This window comes from Phoca vitulina, unplaced genomic scaffold (genome assembly GCF_004348235.1).
Source record: "Phoca vitulina isolate PV1807 unplaced genomic scaffold, GSC_HSeal_1.0 scaffold16, whole genome shotgun sequence".
NCBI classification, from domain to species: domain Eukaryota; kingdom Metazoa; phylum Chordata; class Mammalia; order Carnivora; family Phocidae; genus Phoca; species Phoca vitulina.
In genome coordinates, this window is record NW_022589719.1 from 1,449,024 (window position 1) to 1,465,869 (window position 16,846).

The window sequence follows — 16,846 nt, forward strand, 5'->3', positions numbered from 1 at the left end:
ATCTCCCCAGCTCCATTTTGGTCCATGCTCTTCTTCTCTTTACCCACATCTTGCTTCTTAGTTCCTTGCAAGCCTTTTCCACCTCTGTTATGCCCTTTACAGCCTCTGTCCCAAGAAGTCTGGATCATTCTTTCCATAGTACGTGCCCCAGTGGTTCCTTCTGGTCTCTGCAAAAATGTTACCTCCTTAAAGAGTCTTTTGTCTGGTTAGCTTTGCCCCCTATTTCCCCGACGGCCTTTATCACAATCTGTAATTATATATGCATCTGTTCACGGACTTGGTTATTCTCTTCCTCTTCCACTGGATTGCAAGCTCGCGGAGACCAAGCTCCTGTTTATTTCAGGTACCACTCTACCCTCAGGAACAACCAGAGACCTAGACATGAGGAGGCACTCAATAAATAGATACTTGTGAAATGAAAGAGCCCTGACTGACAGTTCAGAAACCTTGGTTCACGTACCACCCTTACTATTTACGGGCTGTGCCAACTTGGGGAAATCAATCAACTGTTCTGAGCCTATGTGGAACATGGGAAAAATGAATCCTGCCCTGATTATCTCATAGGGTTGTGGTAAAAATCAAATGAGATGATGTGAGGTAAAATTTTAAAGCTCTGAACAAAGGTGAGGGGTAATTTATTATTGGGGCAAGGAAAACTTAGGACTTTGTATGAGAACCTACTTTCTCAGATACTTGTACATAAAACAGGCCTCCATAAATTAGTCCATCCAAGGTCTTGTCAATGATTATTGTTCATTCCTGGTCATTTCCTTCCCATCGCTACAGCTTTAAAAGGTGAGTTTTCTTGGAACACAAACCTTAGCACTACTTAATCATCAATCCCAGTAAAAAGAAAAGTCCTTTTGACTTGAGAATGAGGAGTTTAGTGGCAGCTATTAGCTGAAATGAAACTTTTTGCTAGGAACAATAAAAACTCAGCTCTCTCACCCTTTGATCTGCTTTGCTTAGTTTGTTAGTGATTGCTGGGGTGTGGTACTTACAGAAAAGTTGAGGAAAGTGTAGGGGGTGGCCTGTCCTTTCGCGTCGGGCTGCCTATGTGGTGTAAGTAATCCTCTTTCCATCCCAGTCTAAACACGGTACTGAAACAAGATGTTTGTGCCAAAAAGAATTCCAGGAGGCATTACCCTGGTGGTGGGGGGTGTGGGGCGGGGGGGAATAAGGATGAGTGGGTTAAATAATAGAATCATCAGCCCCACGGAGTTCGGGCAGGGGATGGAGTGCACACTTTTGTTGCTCTGGATTTACCGAAGAATGAATGGAAATTCCACTTTCCCTTTTCATAAGCACCGTGTTCGGACAGTATTTTTGCCATTTAAACTATACAGAATGTGGTCATGTTTCCTCCTTATCGACACATCTATGCAAACAGATTTTTTTAAAATAAAAGTATGATTTGGGGATAATTTTAGATTTACAGAAAAAGCTGCACCAATAGTACAGAGAGTTCCCCTATGCTGGGCGCTCCTCTTCCCTAATGTTGACACCTTACCTTTCTGTGGTACATTTGTTGCAATTCATAAACCAATAGCGATACATTATTATTAACTGAAGTCAATGCTTTATTCCGATTGCCTTAGCTTCTACCTGATGTCCTCTTTCTGTTGCAGGAGTCCATCGGGGATTCTATGCTGTGCTTAATTGGGCTTGTTTTTGCACCAGCACCAAAAAGTCTTTTTTTTTCTTTCTTTCTTTTTTTTTTAAAGATTTTATTTTATTTATTTATTTGACAGAGAGAGACAGTGAGAGAGGGAGCACAAGCAGGCAGAGTGGGAGAGGGAGAAGCAGGCTCCCCGCTGAAAAAAGAGCCCGATCCCAGGACCCGATCCCAGGACCCGATCCGAAGGCAGACGCTTAACGACTGAGCCACCCAGGCGCCCTCTTTCTTTCTTTTAAAGTTAAGTCATCAACTTAAAATCAGGGACACGTTTTTCTTTCTGAAGAGTGTAAAGCTCACAGACGTAGGTAGGTCTTTGCCAGGAAAACCATTTCCACGGTTAGTTAATACTGTCCAAATTTGGATGGCAAAGCTCCAGCTAAAGACACTTTTTAAAGGAAAGGGAGTAAATATTTACCAAAAGGGCCTCTGGTAGAGGCTGGAGTTGGTAGTCTGGTGGGGGAAGGGGTGGAGATTTAGGGTCTATGATGCCTCTGCCCTTAGTGAAAAGAGAATGTGCTTGAGTCTCGGCCGTCTGGATAGATGGGGCGGGGGGGGGGGGGGGGTCAGCCTCAGTTTCCCGTTCTGCCACATGAAGATATTGGTACTCCCAAGCGGGATTGTAGCAAAGGCTACGTGCAAAGTAGATGAAAGCTTTAGCGGTATGCCCAGCACACTGGCACTTAGTAGTCATTGCCATTAGTCCTTTATACTAAGAAAGGGAAAGAGAGGCATTTTGGAAATGTTTTGCTAGTGGCTGCTTTTTTTAAGTCATTGCTTCCAAGTAGAAATATCTCCTTACAACGTCAGTGTCCACAAAACACATTCCAGAAACATTCCTCCATCTGCTCTTTCTTGTAAATCTTTCTTGAACCAGTATGGTATACGGTTTTCTCTTCCTATTCCGTAAAAAATATACCATCCCTCAAGGCTCTGGTCAAATTTCTCCAAGAAGCCTTCCCTGATGCTTTCAGTCCTGGGGAAAGGATAATCGGGAAGATCTCTGAGTCTGTTTCCTCATCTGTAAAATGGGATTAAAAAGTCATAGTGTAGATTGAAAAGTATGATATATCCAAAATGCCAATCTGCATTTAGCATATAAAAATAAAAATAATAATAAAATAGCTTTTCTTTTAGGTAGTAGCATTAAGAATAAAAAGAAGAGTAGAAAATCAATTAAGTATTTAATAAGGGATAGGCCTTAGTGGTTGATTCCTTGTATGGAGTGGACGAGAGAGGGAGGTGTCAGGAACAGCACTTGGGTTTTTGAGCAATTTTTTTGAACAAGAGAGATGAAGGCATTCGTGGAATTAGGGGCAAGGGTGTTTTGTTTTGCTTCGCTTTGTTTGAATGGAGTGTTGCTACTAGACGACATAGCACTTAGTCCTGGGCATGTGGGATTTAACAAGTTCTTGGGAAGGCCAAATATCCAAACCCTGTTAACTAGGTCTGGAGCTGAGGAGAGAGATCTTTGAGATTGGGACTCGTGAGGACTCAGAAGTTAGCTGGAACCAGAGAGGGAGAAGCTCGTACAGGAAGAAGCAGCAAGGGCTAAGGATAGAAGCTTTGAGGACCATCAACAGTTAAGGGAGGGGCGCCTGGGTGGCTCAGTCGGTTAGGCATCTGCCTTCAGCTCAGGTCCTGATCTCAGGGTCCTGCTCAGCAGGGAGCCTGCTTCTCCCTCTCGCTCTGCCTGCCACTCCCCCCAGCTTGTGCTCTGTGTGTGTGTGTGTGTGTGTGTGTGTGTCAAATAAATAAATAAAATCTTAAAAAAAAAAGTTAAGGGAAATGCAGAGGGTGAAGAGTCCCAGAATGAGGCTCAGTTGGCTCCAGGAGCTGAGAGACAGAGAGCTGGCAGGGGTGAGAGGGAAACAGGGGAAAGAGATGTTTTAGGGTATGTTTGGGGGAAGGGATAGACTTGATCATGTTTAAATGCTCATAGAGGGGTACCTAGGTGGTATAGCCACTTAAGCATCTGACTCTTGGTTTTGGCTCAGGTCATGATCTCAGGGTCATGAGATCCTCCCATTGTGTGGACTCCCCGCTCAACAGGGAGTCTGCTTCGGTTTCTCTCTCCCTCACGCCTCTCCTCCCACTCACAAGCTTCCTCTCCCTCTCAAATAAATAAATAAATCTTTAAATGCTCATACAAAAGGTGCCAGTGAGAAAGATGGGCTGAACACAGATGGAGAAGGGGTTCCTTCAGGGAAGAGAAAAGATGACAGAGGAGGGGGTGAAATGAGGATGTGTAGAAAGCTTGGGTGTGGTCGTAGATAAGTTTTTACATGGGGCAGTAGGAATTTGGCCTGAAAGTAAGTGGTTCTCAAAGTGTGATCTGGGGAACCTTGGGAGTCCCCCAAGACCCTCCCATAACTGTGCACTGGGACTTTCCAGAGGTTACATGTGCCATGGTGTCTCCTTCTGATGGCTAAGGGAGTATGTGCTTATAGATTCTGTGTTTCTGAGAATATTCTAAGATACGGCACTTGGGTGGCTCAGTTGGTTAAGCGTCTGCCTTTGGCTCAGGTCATGATCCCAGGGGCCTGGGATAGAGTCCCACATCGGGCTCCTTGCTCTGCAGGGAGTCAGCTTCTCCCTCTGCCTCTGCCCCTCCCCCTCACTTGTGCACTCTTGCTTTTTCTCTCTCTTTCTCTCTCAAATAAATAAAATCTTTAAAAAAAAAGAATAAGTGATGGGGCAGGAAATATTATTGTCATTAAATTCCAACACTTAGGTATAAAATATATGATCTTTTAATATTATATAGTATGAAATGAGAAGTGTGCATAAAGCACTTCTGTGCGATAATTTTTTCAAGGACTAGCACTTGTGCAGTTGTTTGAACTAGGCACATTTTTCACAGAACCCCATTTTTACTTGAAAGAATGACTGAGAAACAATAGTATCTCATAGATATTTTCTCAAAAATGAAGTGAGCCTTTCGTTTGAAAAAAACACTGTTGTCTCAATAATAAAAGTTGGGCTTTCAAATAAAAATTTAAATTTTGGAAAACTTGTATCTACTACCATGAACTTGACAGTTTCTCAATACTAAAAGGCTTTTATGATGAGATGGGTGGTGATACGAACAAATGTGTTATTTGATAATACATAAAAGTATCAACATTCAGAATATCTGCATAACTCAGTGAACCAATGTTTTCCAAATGACCAATGCATGATGTTATAAAATCATACATGGTAAAATATCCATTCAAAATGCAAGATAGACCCATAGATTTTAGTGTATCAGAATTGGAAAGTTCATTGATAGGATTTTAGATTCCAGATTGCAACTCACCTTTAAAAAAAACTACCACTTGTCAAGTTTTGCTGTTGTATCAAAGAATAGCCACAATTATCTAAGAAAGCTATATAAGTACTCCTCCCTTTCCAATTGCATATCTGTATGAAGACAAATTTTCTTCATATCACAACAGACTGAAGAAATAGATAAGAGAATCCAGCTGTCTTCTCTTCAACCAACCATTCAAGAGATTTGCAAAAATGTAAAACAATCGTACTCTTTTATTTTTTTTGTTTTGTAATATATACTTAATTTTCATAAACATCGCATTTACATTGCTATTTGATTAAATTGTTCTAAAATGAAGTGATGAATAAATATTTTTCTCAGTCTCAATCTCTTATACAGAAAATATCAACAGATAAAACCCATAGTTACTAAAAATCTTTTAGATATTTCAGAGTGTAAAGGGGTTTTAACACCAGTTGGAAGATCACTGGTTTAGGCCACAGAGAGAGAGGGCTGGTGGTGGGGTGAAAGACTTAGGAGCATAATCATGGTTTTAAAGAACCATTGATTTTTTTTTTTCTTGTCCCTTCAGAATATTAAAAAGCATAAAGCTCTGTTAGAGAGTTCTTATTGGTTGGGGTTTGGTTAAATGATTTTTTACCAGATTAGTCAAGGGAGCAGGATGGTGTAGTAGAGTTAGGTGAACCTGAATTTGAATTTCAGCTCAGGTAACCATGGGAAATTACCCAAACTCTCAGCCTCAGTTTTGGCATCTGTATGTGGGGTTAATAGTATCTACCTTAGATGGGTTACTGTGAGGATAAAACTCATGTGAGTCTTTGCTACTTAAAGTGTGTTCCATGAACCAACAGGTGGTTAGCAATGCTGCACAACAGAGCCCTGAATTATGATCTGCATTTTGATGAGATCACCACCTGGCAGAATGCATCCAGCAGAATGCCTGCCTGCCACAAATTTTAGTATTTATTTATTATTCTTCAACTGATAGATAACAACTATTTCAGTCTTTCAGACTAAAGTAATTGGGTTGACTTGGAAAAACACATTTGGCCAGTTTATTTGGTCTCTTTTTCTTAATTATTGACCTAAGTTGTCCTTCAACTCATTTGAAAGATGTATAACTTCCAGACTTATGGTCTAGACTCTAGAGTGTCTCTGTCTGTCCCTTTAATTTATTTATTCACTCAACACAAATCAAACACCCACTATGGATTAGCTACTATGCATGCCACCAGGGAAACTATGCAAAATGGACATGGTCCTCATGCTTGTGACACTCAGCTAAAAAGGACACGAAAATGAGCTAAAACGTGGCACGTGTGGTTCTCAAGATGTAAAGCTTTGTGAATATCGGGGAGTAGCGTATACTTTTTTTAAAAATCTGCAGAGCAGTTTTTTCCTTTTCTGGGTTTTCTTCTCTTTTTTTTCTCCTCTTTTTCTTTTCTCTTTCTTTTCTTTTCTTTTCCCCCAATTTGAAAGTAGTTGTTTGTTAACTGACCAGATTACAAAAAATAATCATGGTGGATACCTTAGCTCATCCTTCTGATAAGCCTATTGATCTGGTCTTCCCTGTGGCCAGCATCTCTGCCATCTGCAAAATGGGCGATGTTTTTCTTCACTCCCCCTGGTGGAGAAGATCATCTGATGGCCATAAGAAGTTGTTTGCTTCTTTGACATGTTTTCCAACAGTATAGATCTCGTGAATCAGATGCTCCATGCAGATGATGCCATGTTTACCAAGAGATCGAGCAATCAATGTGTTCTCTGTCAGGATAATTCGCTTCTTGTTGATTTTGGCTGTAACCACGCCTGTGGATCAGTTCATTCACTGACTTCCGGTCTGGGTCCCCTCATGCTCTCTCTGGCTTCACAATCCTTAGCATGTTAACTGAAGCCTTGGTGAGCCTAACAAAGGTGCCACTGATGATCTGGCAAAGGTGAAGAAGCTACAACACCTTTCAAACCTTTCGGCTTTGATCCTGATGACAAATGCCAATTTGGGTTCTGCAGGTACATAGAAGTTGCCAGCTTTTCTTGCCATCCTACCCATTCGAATCTCAGTTCTGAGCATCTGCCTATATTCCTTTTGGGAATGCTTAGCTTTTCATAGATAAGCTCCCTCCTTGCCTTTCAAAGCATCTTTTCGGCAAACTTCTTTCTCAGATGCTTGATCTTCAACTCTGCGAAATTCCTTGGCTTTTTTTTTAAGGGTTTCTGACACAGCAGGAACCTTCTTTATCTGCTCTTCTGCATCCTCCCTGATGCTAGCTGGGAAAGAGAAAGGTCTCTCTCTCTCTCTTTTTTTTTTTTAAGATTTTTTTATTTATTTGACACAGAGAGAGAGAGCGAGAGAGGGAACACAAGCAGGGGGAGTGGGAGAGGGAGAAGCAGGCTTCCCGCGGAGCAGGGAGCCCGATGCGGGGCTCGATCCCAGGACCCTGGGACCATGACCTGAGCCAAAGACAGACGCTTACCAACTGAGCCACCCAGGCGCCCCTCTCTCTCTTTTTTTCTCATGTCAACTCTAACCCCAGCGTAGGGCTTGAACTCATGACCCGGTGATCAAGAGTCGCATGCTCTACTGACTGAACCAGCCAGGCGCCCCGTTAACTTTTCTTAATTTAGAAAAACTTTATATCATATAATGCTTGTTGCTTTGAATTCTACATTGTATTATGATAATATTGCTTACCACAAACTTTTTTCATTTGGTCATAATTTTGATCATTGCTGAATTTTTAACTCTTATTTTTCCAATTTACTTAAATTAAAAAATATATTTTAATTGAGATTAAAAAACACATGTAAAACTTTTCATCTTAATCATTTGCCATTCAGTAACGTTAGCCGTGTTCACATTGTTGCATGACAAATCTTTAGGACTTTTTCATCTTGTAAAACTGAAACTTTGTGCCCATTGTACAACTCCATTTCCCCCTCACCCCAGGCCTTGGCAGCCACAATTCTACTTTCTGTTTCTATTAATTTGACTGTGTTAGATACCTAATATAAGTGGAATCATATAGTATTTGTCTTTTTATTGTTAGCTTATTTCACGTAGCATAATGTCCTCAAGGCTCATTCATGTTAAGCATGTGACAAGATTTCTTTCCGTAAAGCTGAATAATAATCCATTGTGTGTATATGCCACATTTTCTTTATTCATTCATCCATCGATAGACATTTGGGTTGCAGAAGCTATTGTGAATAATGTGAATGATGTGAATGGGACTACCTCTCGGCTATTGTGAATAGTGCTGCAATGAACATGAGCGTGCCTCTGAAGGACTTTGACTCCAAATGTAGACACTAATCCATCCCCATGCCTGAAAATAGTTCTTGACTGTAAATAAGAAATGTGGGCTTGAGCTAGCAGGGAGGGAAAAGTGGGCCGCTTCTGCTCAGGATCTCATCTCTGAATGTCCAGGCAACAGCAGAGGAAAGGAGAAAACTGCCTGAATCACTCAGAGCAAAGAGTTTCTTGTCTAAAAGATTGTGTGCCTACGACATACAGAACGCCATGCTAGGTACTTTCATATGTGTCGAGAGGGAAATGTGGAGGGTTTCCTGGATTAAGATAATTATGACAATGAGAATTTTTTTTTCAAGTTCCCAGGATCATGTCTAAACAATAATGAAAATAGTGATCACCAGTGTCAGGAACAGGCCCAGCAGGGGAGAATATCAGAACCTTATCTGGAGAGAGGCCTTGTGTTCTTTGGAAAGAGAATTACACAGAGAATAGAAAAATTCAAACTTCAAATACGATATAAACTACTGAAATTTAAGCTTAGCAACTTTTTTTCCCCCCTGGCTGTCGGGGCATGGGTTAGATTAATAAAGAAATGTGGGTCTCTGTGGCTAAGAGACCACTCTCCTAAAGCACACAGAAACCCTAACCAGGGTTCTACCTGATGTTCTTTGCTCCTAAGTTGCTGGTTAAATGAATTTTTTCTGTTGAAAGCTAGTCTTTAAAGAAATTTAGTTTCACTTGGGCACCCCAGAGTCTGTATCTGGGCTCCCAAGTCAGCTGCAGATGACATTCCTAAGAAAATCAGTTTATACACAAAAGTCAAGAGCAACTTTGGGCTTCCCTGGGGACTAGGAATTATATAAGCCTTCAGGGAGGGAAAGGAAAAGCATTATAAGCTTGAACCGCTTAAACTGCCTTTCACTGATTTCTTTTAGTCCATCATTTCAGTTCTTAGAGAAGAGGAGAAGGATTACTGCAGACTCAACTTGTTGGTACCACTTTACTGGAGCTACTTGTCACCATAGCAGATATGGTTATTTATGGGACAGGTAAGCAGAAAAGGCACTGGCCCAAGAATCGGAGATGGGTTCTAGTTCTAGTGTGGCCACTAAGCAGTTGGGTGGCTTTAGACATGTGCCATCCCCTCTTGAATATCAGCTTACTTTCTATAAATTCCAGTAGCACTTGGACTAGAAACTCCATCCCTTTCAGCTCTGACACTCTGTGAATTAATGAGATCACTTGACCACTGTGTCCATTCTACTTTTTATTTGGTATTTGTTCATTTGGTACATATATACATATATAAAAATCTGTACAAGGTAAAAATACAAAATAAGTATTTCTTTATAAGTTATGCAATTAAACAGCTACCTTTTTAAAGTTTAAAAGCCATTGCAAAAAAAAAGAGAGAGAAGAAAGTCTAATCAGTCCTTTATAGTCATTCACAATAACATTGGTATAAAATATCCATACAACACATGTGTACAAAATAGTGTACAGTTCATAAAAGCTGTGCAAAGACAGCAAAGTTCAGTAAAAAACAAAATCAAAATCAAAGAGGCTTGAGGGTTCTCTCTCTGCTCACCTCATGCCCAGTGCTCAAGAACCTTGCAGGTCAGTGAAATCTCCCCAGAAATAATAAAAGGGCACAAGGTAGAGTGCTTGGTGCATATACTATGGATACAGAAATTATAAAGAAAAAGCTTTAAAACATGCATACAGAAATAGAGATAGACTTTTCCCTCAACAACTCACTTTTTGCCCAGAGAGCATTGAGATTATGACAGAAAAGACTCAATATTTATGTTGTGCCTTAGACCAGAAGGCAGGGGTGTGTGTGTATGTGTGTGTGTGTACATTTTTAAAAAAATACTTGAGGTTTCTGAGGGAGCTGCTATGGAAAGACTGGGTTACCAGAGTCACTGTGTAGAAGACCCTCCAACCTAAGATAGGGAGGTGGAGGCATCTAGGAAGTCCAAGGTCTTGGAGTTACATACTTAGGATGTTGTGACTCCTAACTCCGTTTCCTTTGCCATTAAAGAGTTTCCTCCCTTATTGAGTTGTCACTGCTAAAGACCTGCAGAGCCTGGCTCACAGCTAAACCCAGGCTGTAGGTGTAAACACCCCCACTGTGTTTTAAATAGCTTGCAATAAGCAAGATAGGAGCTCCGGTAGAAAAGTTAAGGCTGGGACCAAAACCTAAGTTTCACTTAACGTGGAAAGAGCTGTTGGGAGGTGGTGTGGGGGAGGGAAAGGCCGTTTTGGGCAATGGAAGGGGCTGGGGTGTCCTTGACGAGGTGATCGTTCTGCAAAGGGGAGTGGCAGCGTCTGGGCAGCAGGAACTAAGCGGACAGGCTGACGGAATCCCGCCTCTTCGATTTCAAAGCACTTCTAAACAGTACCCAGGCCGAGGCGAGGGCTTCTAAGACACGGTGATCTCCTCCTCTTCGCCCTCCTCATCCTCCTCAGAGTCGGAGAAGTCCGAAGGCTTGCCGGGGCTGCTCGAGTGCGCGGGCGAGGCGGGCAGCGGTCCTTCCAGTCGCGGGTCCCGCAGGTGCCGAGGGTCAGGGGACGCGTGATAGACTAGGCGGTGGCGGGGGCTGCCCGCGCCCTCGTCTTCCTCCTCGTCGTCCCCCGGGCCCTTCTGGCCCACGTCGCTGAGGTCCGGGTGCGGATTGAGTTTGGTGGGAAGGGTCTGCTCTCGGCAGCCCCCGCTAGACAGGAGCTCGCGCTCCTTGGAGTTCCGCCACTTCATGCGTCGGTTCTGGAACCAGATTTTCACCTGGGCCGCGGGGGGGAGAGAGAGCGGGGGACAAGCAGAGGTTAGCGCAGGCCCTTCCCAGCAACGGCCTGGAGGGAGGGGCGCCGGAAGGACCACAGGGGAGGGTAGGAGGCTCTGTCCTTCTCCTCCTCCTTGCCCGCTGCCCACGCCCTGAAGTGGGTTCAGGTTGCTCAAGGCCCTCACCCTACCCTCATCCCCTCCTCAGCAGCTCACTCCTCTAGCCCCATCCTCTGATCTCTGACCCGGATGGCTGCGGGGGCGGGTGGGGTGTGCTGAGCCGGGCGGGGAGCGGAGGGACTGGGAGAGAAGCGGGCTGTCCCGAGGAGCCTCAAGGAAGCTGACTGGTGCACGCATTCCCTCTCTATTCCTTACTTTCCCCATCCGTACTATGGGACCTAACCGATTTCAGAGAACCCTCCCAGTTGTAGGATGCGTGGGGGAGGGGTGAAGCGTGGGGGCTGGGGCTGTGGGGAGACCGCCCTCACTTGTGAGTCTTTCAAGCCCAACTTGGCCGCCAGCTTCTTGCGGTCGGGCTTGCTGATGTACTTCTGCTTCTGGAACATCTTCTCCAGCGCCTTGCGCTGCACGTCGGAGAACACGGCTCGACGCAGCATGCCCCGGCGAGGCTTGCCGCGGGCCGCAAGCGGCCAGGAGAAGGTCCCCGGGATGGGCACGACGCTCGAGGACGCTGCGGAGGGGTAGGGGTGGGGGGTTACCAGTGAGTGGGCGGCGTCCCGCCGAGGCCGCAGCGTCTGCCCCTCCCCAGTGGCCTCCCTCGGTTTTTCTCTCTGATCCCTTCATCTCTTTAAAGCTCCCCTTTTTCTCCTCTTGGAGAATAGGGCAGGAACCTACAAACCTGCGAGAGTGAAAGGCGCTTTCCGCCCAAATAACTTTCCCTTTCAACCAAGCAAACCCGGATTAGGTAAAACCACGGAAACACAGAAAACAGCCCCCACAATAGCCCGCTTCATTTTTCCATTCAACGGTCTCAGGGGAACAGTCTCAAGGGAACAAACCTGCGTATATCGGCTAAAATAGCAACAGAAAAACATAAATTACAAAAATAAAAATAAAATATACAGCGGAGGCCACTGGGTTTCCCCCTTAAGCTTTTATCACCTTGGTGGCTTTTGCATTCTTTAGATGAAAATGAGGTGCTTTACTGATTTGACAGAAGAAAATCCGCTTTGGATTTTTTTTTTGAAAAATCCAATCAGCATTCATCTTTTTCATATTAATCTTTCCTCCCCTCCCCCACAAAACGTAAAGAATTCGGCCCGAATACATGAAAAGTGGCAGCTAATTAGCACATTGACCGCTCCCCAATGGGCATTGGCATGATAAAAAGGGGGAGAGTTTTGCTTTAAGGGAGGGAAAAAAAAAAAACCCAAAAAGAAACAGAGACTCTAATGAAGCGTGAATGGTAATTGTGTAGTAATGAACTAACAGAAAAAGACTGAGGACAAGCAGCGAAAGCCATATATTACTGGGACAAAAGAGATTTACACTTTCAAACTAAACACAACTGCAGGCCAAGACCATTGGGAGAATACTGATGGCAGAGGCTTCTCTTCCCGGAATCATTTTCATTAAATGGACATGAAAAGCTATTTATAAAGCTCGGGTTGTTTTTGTTAGAGCATTGAGATGAGGGAGAAAGGGAGCAAATTCCATTAGCAGCAGCAGCATGAATGGTGGTGGGGGGCTGTTAGTGAATTCTCTCTCCCCCTTTTAAAAATCAATTGCTTGTTTCTTTCGGTGATATTTGGGAGTGTTGTTGTGGTTTTACCCATCCCCCACCGTCCATGCCCAGTTTCTCTTCTCTTTATAGGCTCTCCTCTATCGCCTGAGTCCTGACTCGTTGCAGAGTTTTTGAGCTATAGTTTGAGTCACCACTGGGATTGCAGGATGAAAACTTCCTGTAAACTGTGTAAGGTGTTTCTCCTTTAGACTGGGACCTGATTACGGGCTTCCCTCGGACTTCTTATTCTACAAGCTCAAGGTCTTTAAAAAGATAAGGCGATGGGGGAAGGGTCTGAGAAGAGGTTGGGAAATCAGGTTGGAAATAGAAGTTTGGGGTTGTGGGAGGATCTAGTCCCCCCTCCCCCTGGGCGACCCCAGGCATCCCACACAAGAGGGCACCCCATGTGGTCTTGTGAAAGCCCGAAGCCCTGAATGAGTCTTAAAGAGAAATTAGCCCCGGCTGGTAGGTGTCTCTCGGCGGCGTGGAGGGGCGAGGGCCGATCTGTGTGTGGCTGCCCGGAGGAGCTGACCAATTGGTCATGGTGCTGAAACCTTTGTGGGGAATCGTGGCCAAGTGCACTGACTCTGTGGGAAAACGGCGGCGTGAAGGGATGCCAACAGCTCCTCGCCGGGAAGGGAACCGCCTCAAATTGGGACCATGACAATTCCTGCTAATTTGTAGAGCAGGGAATTGGTGCAAAGTGTCAAGCAGTCACTGCTTGTGCTAAATAGGGCATCAAATTGGCGCGACGGATTCGTGAATGTTGTACGCCTCGCAACCTCTGAACCAGAGCATAACCCCGAGGGGTGGACGGAGAAATATGGCTTCGGAGCAGGGAGCGACGGGCTGGGGCTGGGGCGCCGCCCCCCGGAAGGGGGACGAGACCTACCTGGGAAATAAGAAGATCTGATGAAAGGCTGGAAGGAGCCTTCAAAGTAGGGAAAGGCGAAGGTCTTGGGAGGAACGCTCTGGAGCAAGGCGGGGGACGTTTCTGGCAGAGAATAAAGGAGGACGGAAAAGAAGGAGGGAGACAGAAAGGGAATTTGATTAGGTACTTGATTATTGTACAGAACATTGAATACATGATATGATTAACCCTTCCGCTGGCTTCCTCAGTGTTTTGACAGAGTAAAAGAAATCTTTTCCTAACATTGTGCCATCTGTGGGTATCCTTCCACCCTCCCCACCCCCACCTGAACCCCCCCCCACCTCAGAACCGGCCCCCTGTCCCCAATCTCATCCTGGGCACTAGCGAGATAGGTAGTATTGGGGCGGGGAAGCAAAGAATTGCAGGTCCATAATACTAGCTAAGCTAGTAAATATATTATCTTGGGTTTTAAAAACTGGCTTCCGGAAGTTCGAGGGCAGAAACACAGATGCCTAGGGGCGTGCGCTCTCTCCGACTGCAGGTGCTCAAGTTCATTATGAGGGTGGGGCGAACCTGGAGCTTTTCTTCCCGGGAATTGGCTGGACCTAAGTCTCGCATTGCGCTACGTGAGGCTTCGGGGATCTTGCGTACGTATGTGCGCCTATGTGTGAGTGGGTGCCTGCTGCGTACAGGAAACCGAAGCCAGAAGGACTCGCACCTGGACGGGCCCTCAGCGTTTTGCGTTCACTTACCGGTTCTGGGCGCAGAGGAGAGGATGGCGTTCACCCCAAACTTCAGAAACGTGGGCTCGCTGGCAGGGGAGGCGGCCGTCTGAGGTGAACCGTCTGGTCGGCTGCCCGGACCCGGGGAGCCCAGGTCTGAGGTCCCGGTGTCTGTGAGAGTCGCGGGGGCCCCCTGCCTAGGGGGCGACATGCTGGCCGTGGGTAAGCTGCGGGGCAGGTAAGCGGGAGGCCGGCTGATGCGAATCAGATCCTCCACCAGGAAGCTCGAGTGGCCAGAAAATGCCGACTGCAGGGACTGGGGCAGCGTTAAGGTGGGCGTGGGGCGCAGGAGGCTGGGGTACCCGGCGGGGGGTGCGAGGAGGCCGGGGAACATCATGTTAGGCGCGGGACGGGCGGAATAACCCTTCTTCCAGTGGCCGGAGGGTAAATGCCTCGCTTCCCGCCCCTCCCGCCCCCGCAGTGCCCTCTCTCTTGGGCAAACGTCTCCGAGTAACGATCCCACTTGGGCGTCTGCGAGTCCTCCGTGGTCCTCCCGTCGAGGTGATGGTTTTATAGTGGCCCGCCCGTTAAAGCGCTTTGAAAAGTGACAGCTCTGACAATGAAGTTCAACAAAGTTCTCCACTCGAGCTTCATTCGCCGGAGGCTCTGGGCGCTCTGATTGGCGCAGGGGTGCAATTTATGATTGGATTAGTCTTCATAAGCATGGCCCGCACAATGGGCTGGCAACAAAGGCTGGCGCGCATCAATTCTGCATATCGACCGCCTCTTTGCAATACAGTGCGCCCCCAAAGCTCTCGCTGGGAGTTTTTGTTCCGAAGCAACACCCGGGCTAATTAAATGCCTATTTAGAAGTTTCAGATGACATCTTGCCTCATAGAAAAGGAATTATTTAAAGAACGCACTAAATTTATTTGCAGCTCCCCTGCTGAGCCTGGAAAATAAATCAATAAATATTCATAGAAATTCATCTCCAGGCAATCAGTAAAATAACACTCCCCCTTGTGGGGTGGGCAATGGAAAATTTCAAGTCAGTGAACACGAAAATATACTCCCTTCTTGGGTCTCTAGCCCTACACGCTACTCCAGCTGAGGCATAAAGCAGATGTGAGGGGTGGGTAAAATCAGTGTTTGTGGGGTGCCATTCTAACAACCGAGGGGGGTTAGAATTGATGCTTTGGGGTTATTAGTTGTGGGTCCATAAGGATGGAGGAAGAGGTCTTAGCTTGAGTTATTTCGTGTCGGGAAATTAATGGAGTTTGAGAGAGTTGGTAGATACCTGAATGATAAAATGCGTCTCCTTCTGCAAACCCAGCAACTTGGAAAACGATTTTCAGCGACATTTCTCTAGAAGTGTCACCAAGAAGCACTCCGCAGCTCACTCGCCTGGTAGAGGATCAGAGAGCAGCAACGCACCAGAGCTAGGCGGCGGTATTCCACTTGCACAGGGCTTACTCCTGCCGGAAGCAGCCTCAAGCCAGGCGACCTGAACACTGGAACGCTACTCTGGCCCCTTTCCAACCTCAAGGAGCTTTACGCAGTTTCATTTGTAACTTACAGCCTGGACTTTTAAAACCATAGCAGCGAAGGTTGAGGGTTCTACCCATTGCTGGGCGCTTAACTCAGCCAAAGTTTTGCAGCCTCTTAATTAACTGCAGTGTACAAGCGTGTGAAAACAGCTCGAAGAACGCCATTCCCAAGAATGCTGGCCCACAGTCAGGAGAGTCTATGCTTAATCTGGGGCCTCAAATGAGAATCTTCGTGGAGACAGTCCTTCCCTTTACTCTGGGTTGGGGCTGGGGTGGTGCTGAACCTCGATTCCCGTTTCTCTGTTCGGCGAGATAACAGATGTGTTAAATGTTCCATTCATTTCTTTGGTGTGGCTGAACCTCCCCAAAGAGAAGTGTGCAGCCCCGCCAGGCCGCCCTGATCCTATTAACCATGAACTAACTGTCACCTTCAGCTGGTTTTCCTTTTTGCTTTTTAACACAAAGCTTTCTCAAAAATCTTATTAACCAGCTTTATTTCTCTCGATGGTTTTGTTCAGGGCGTTTTGTGTTGATGATCTCCATGTCGCTGCTTTAACCATTCAATAAAAGTGCATCTGCGATTTATATCACATTAAACCAGAAACGGAGCCCGCTAAAGCTCTCCCTTGATTCAAATTAAAAAGTTATTTAGGGCTGAGCTCTGGAGCCGAATTATAATGCTCGAAGATGACGCAAGTATGGAGTTTCTGAGCCCAAGACGCTTATGGAGGCACACTGGGCGGCAGGCAGCCGAAAACCTCTAAGGAAAGGAACAACTTTTAAATAAGTGGCTATTTAAATATGTGAAATGCATTACTCGAGTTAATTGGAGTCCCCTGAAACGGTCGAGGGACATCTGTGACGAACTTTGAAAGTTTCTCTTTTTGAAGTTTTGCAATAAAATAGGGGAGCAAAGTCTAAACTGTTTGAACGCCTGCACTTTAAGCTTGCCACAAGACAAAGTTTTCCATCGCT

General features: G+C 45.5%; 1 protein-coding gene and 1 pseudogene across 1 annotated transcript; both read right to left on the reverse strand.

Annotated features, from left to right (window-relative positions):
• Positions 1-6,481: 6,481 nt before the first annotated feature.
• Positions 6,482-7,197, reverse strand: LOC116638913 (annotated as a pseudogene).
• Positions 7,198-10,630: 3,433 nt separating this feature from the next.
• DBX1 (developing brain homeobox 1) lies at positions 10,631-14,721 on the reverse strand. Its single transcript, XM_032413844.1, has 4 exons — positions 14,355-14,721; positions 13,624-13,725; positions 11,476-11,678; positions 10,631-10,990 (listed from the first exon to the last, which is right to left on the reverse strand). Exons 1-4 carry the CDS (start codon positions 14,719-14,721, stop codon positions 10,631-10,633), a joined length of 1,032 nt encoding a protein of 343 aa, XP_032269735.1.
• Positions 14,722-16,846: the final 2,125 nt, after the last annotated feature.

Coding starts and splice junctions, on each gene's coding strand:
- DBX1 (XM_032413844.1), bottom strand. CDS start 14,721: ATGATGTTCCCCGGCCTCCTCGCACCCCCCGCCGGGTACCCCAGCCTC. Junction 11,679..13,623: donor CAGATCTTCTTATTTCCCAG/GTAGGTCTCGTC, acceptor ACCCCTCCGCAG/CGTCCTCGAGCGTCGTGCCC. Junction 10,991..11,475: donor TGGGCTTGAAAGACTCACAA/GTGAGGGCGGTC, acceptor CCCGCGGCCCAG/GTGAAAATCTGGTTCCAGAA.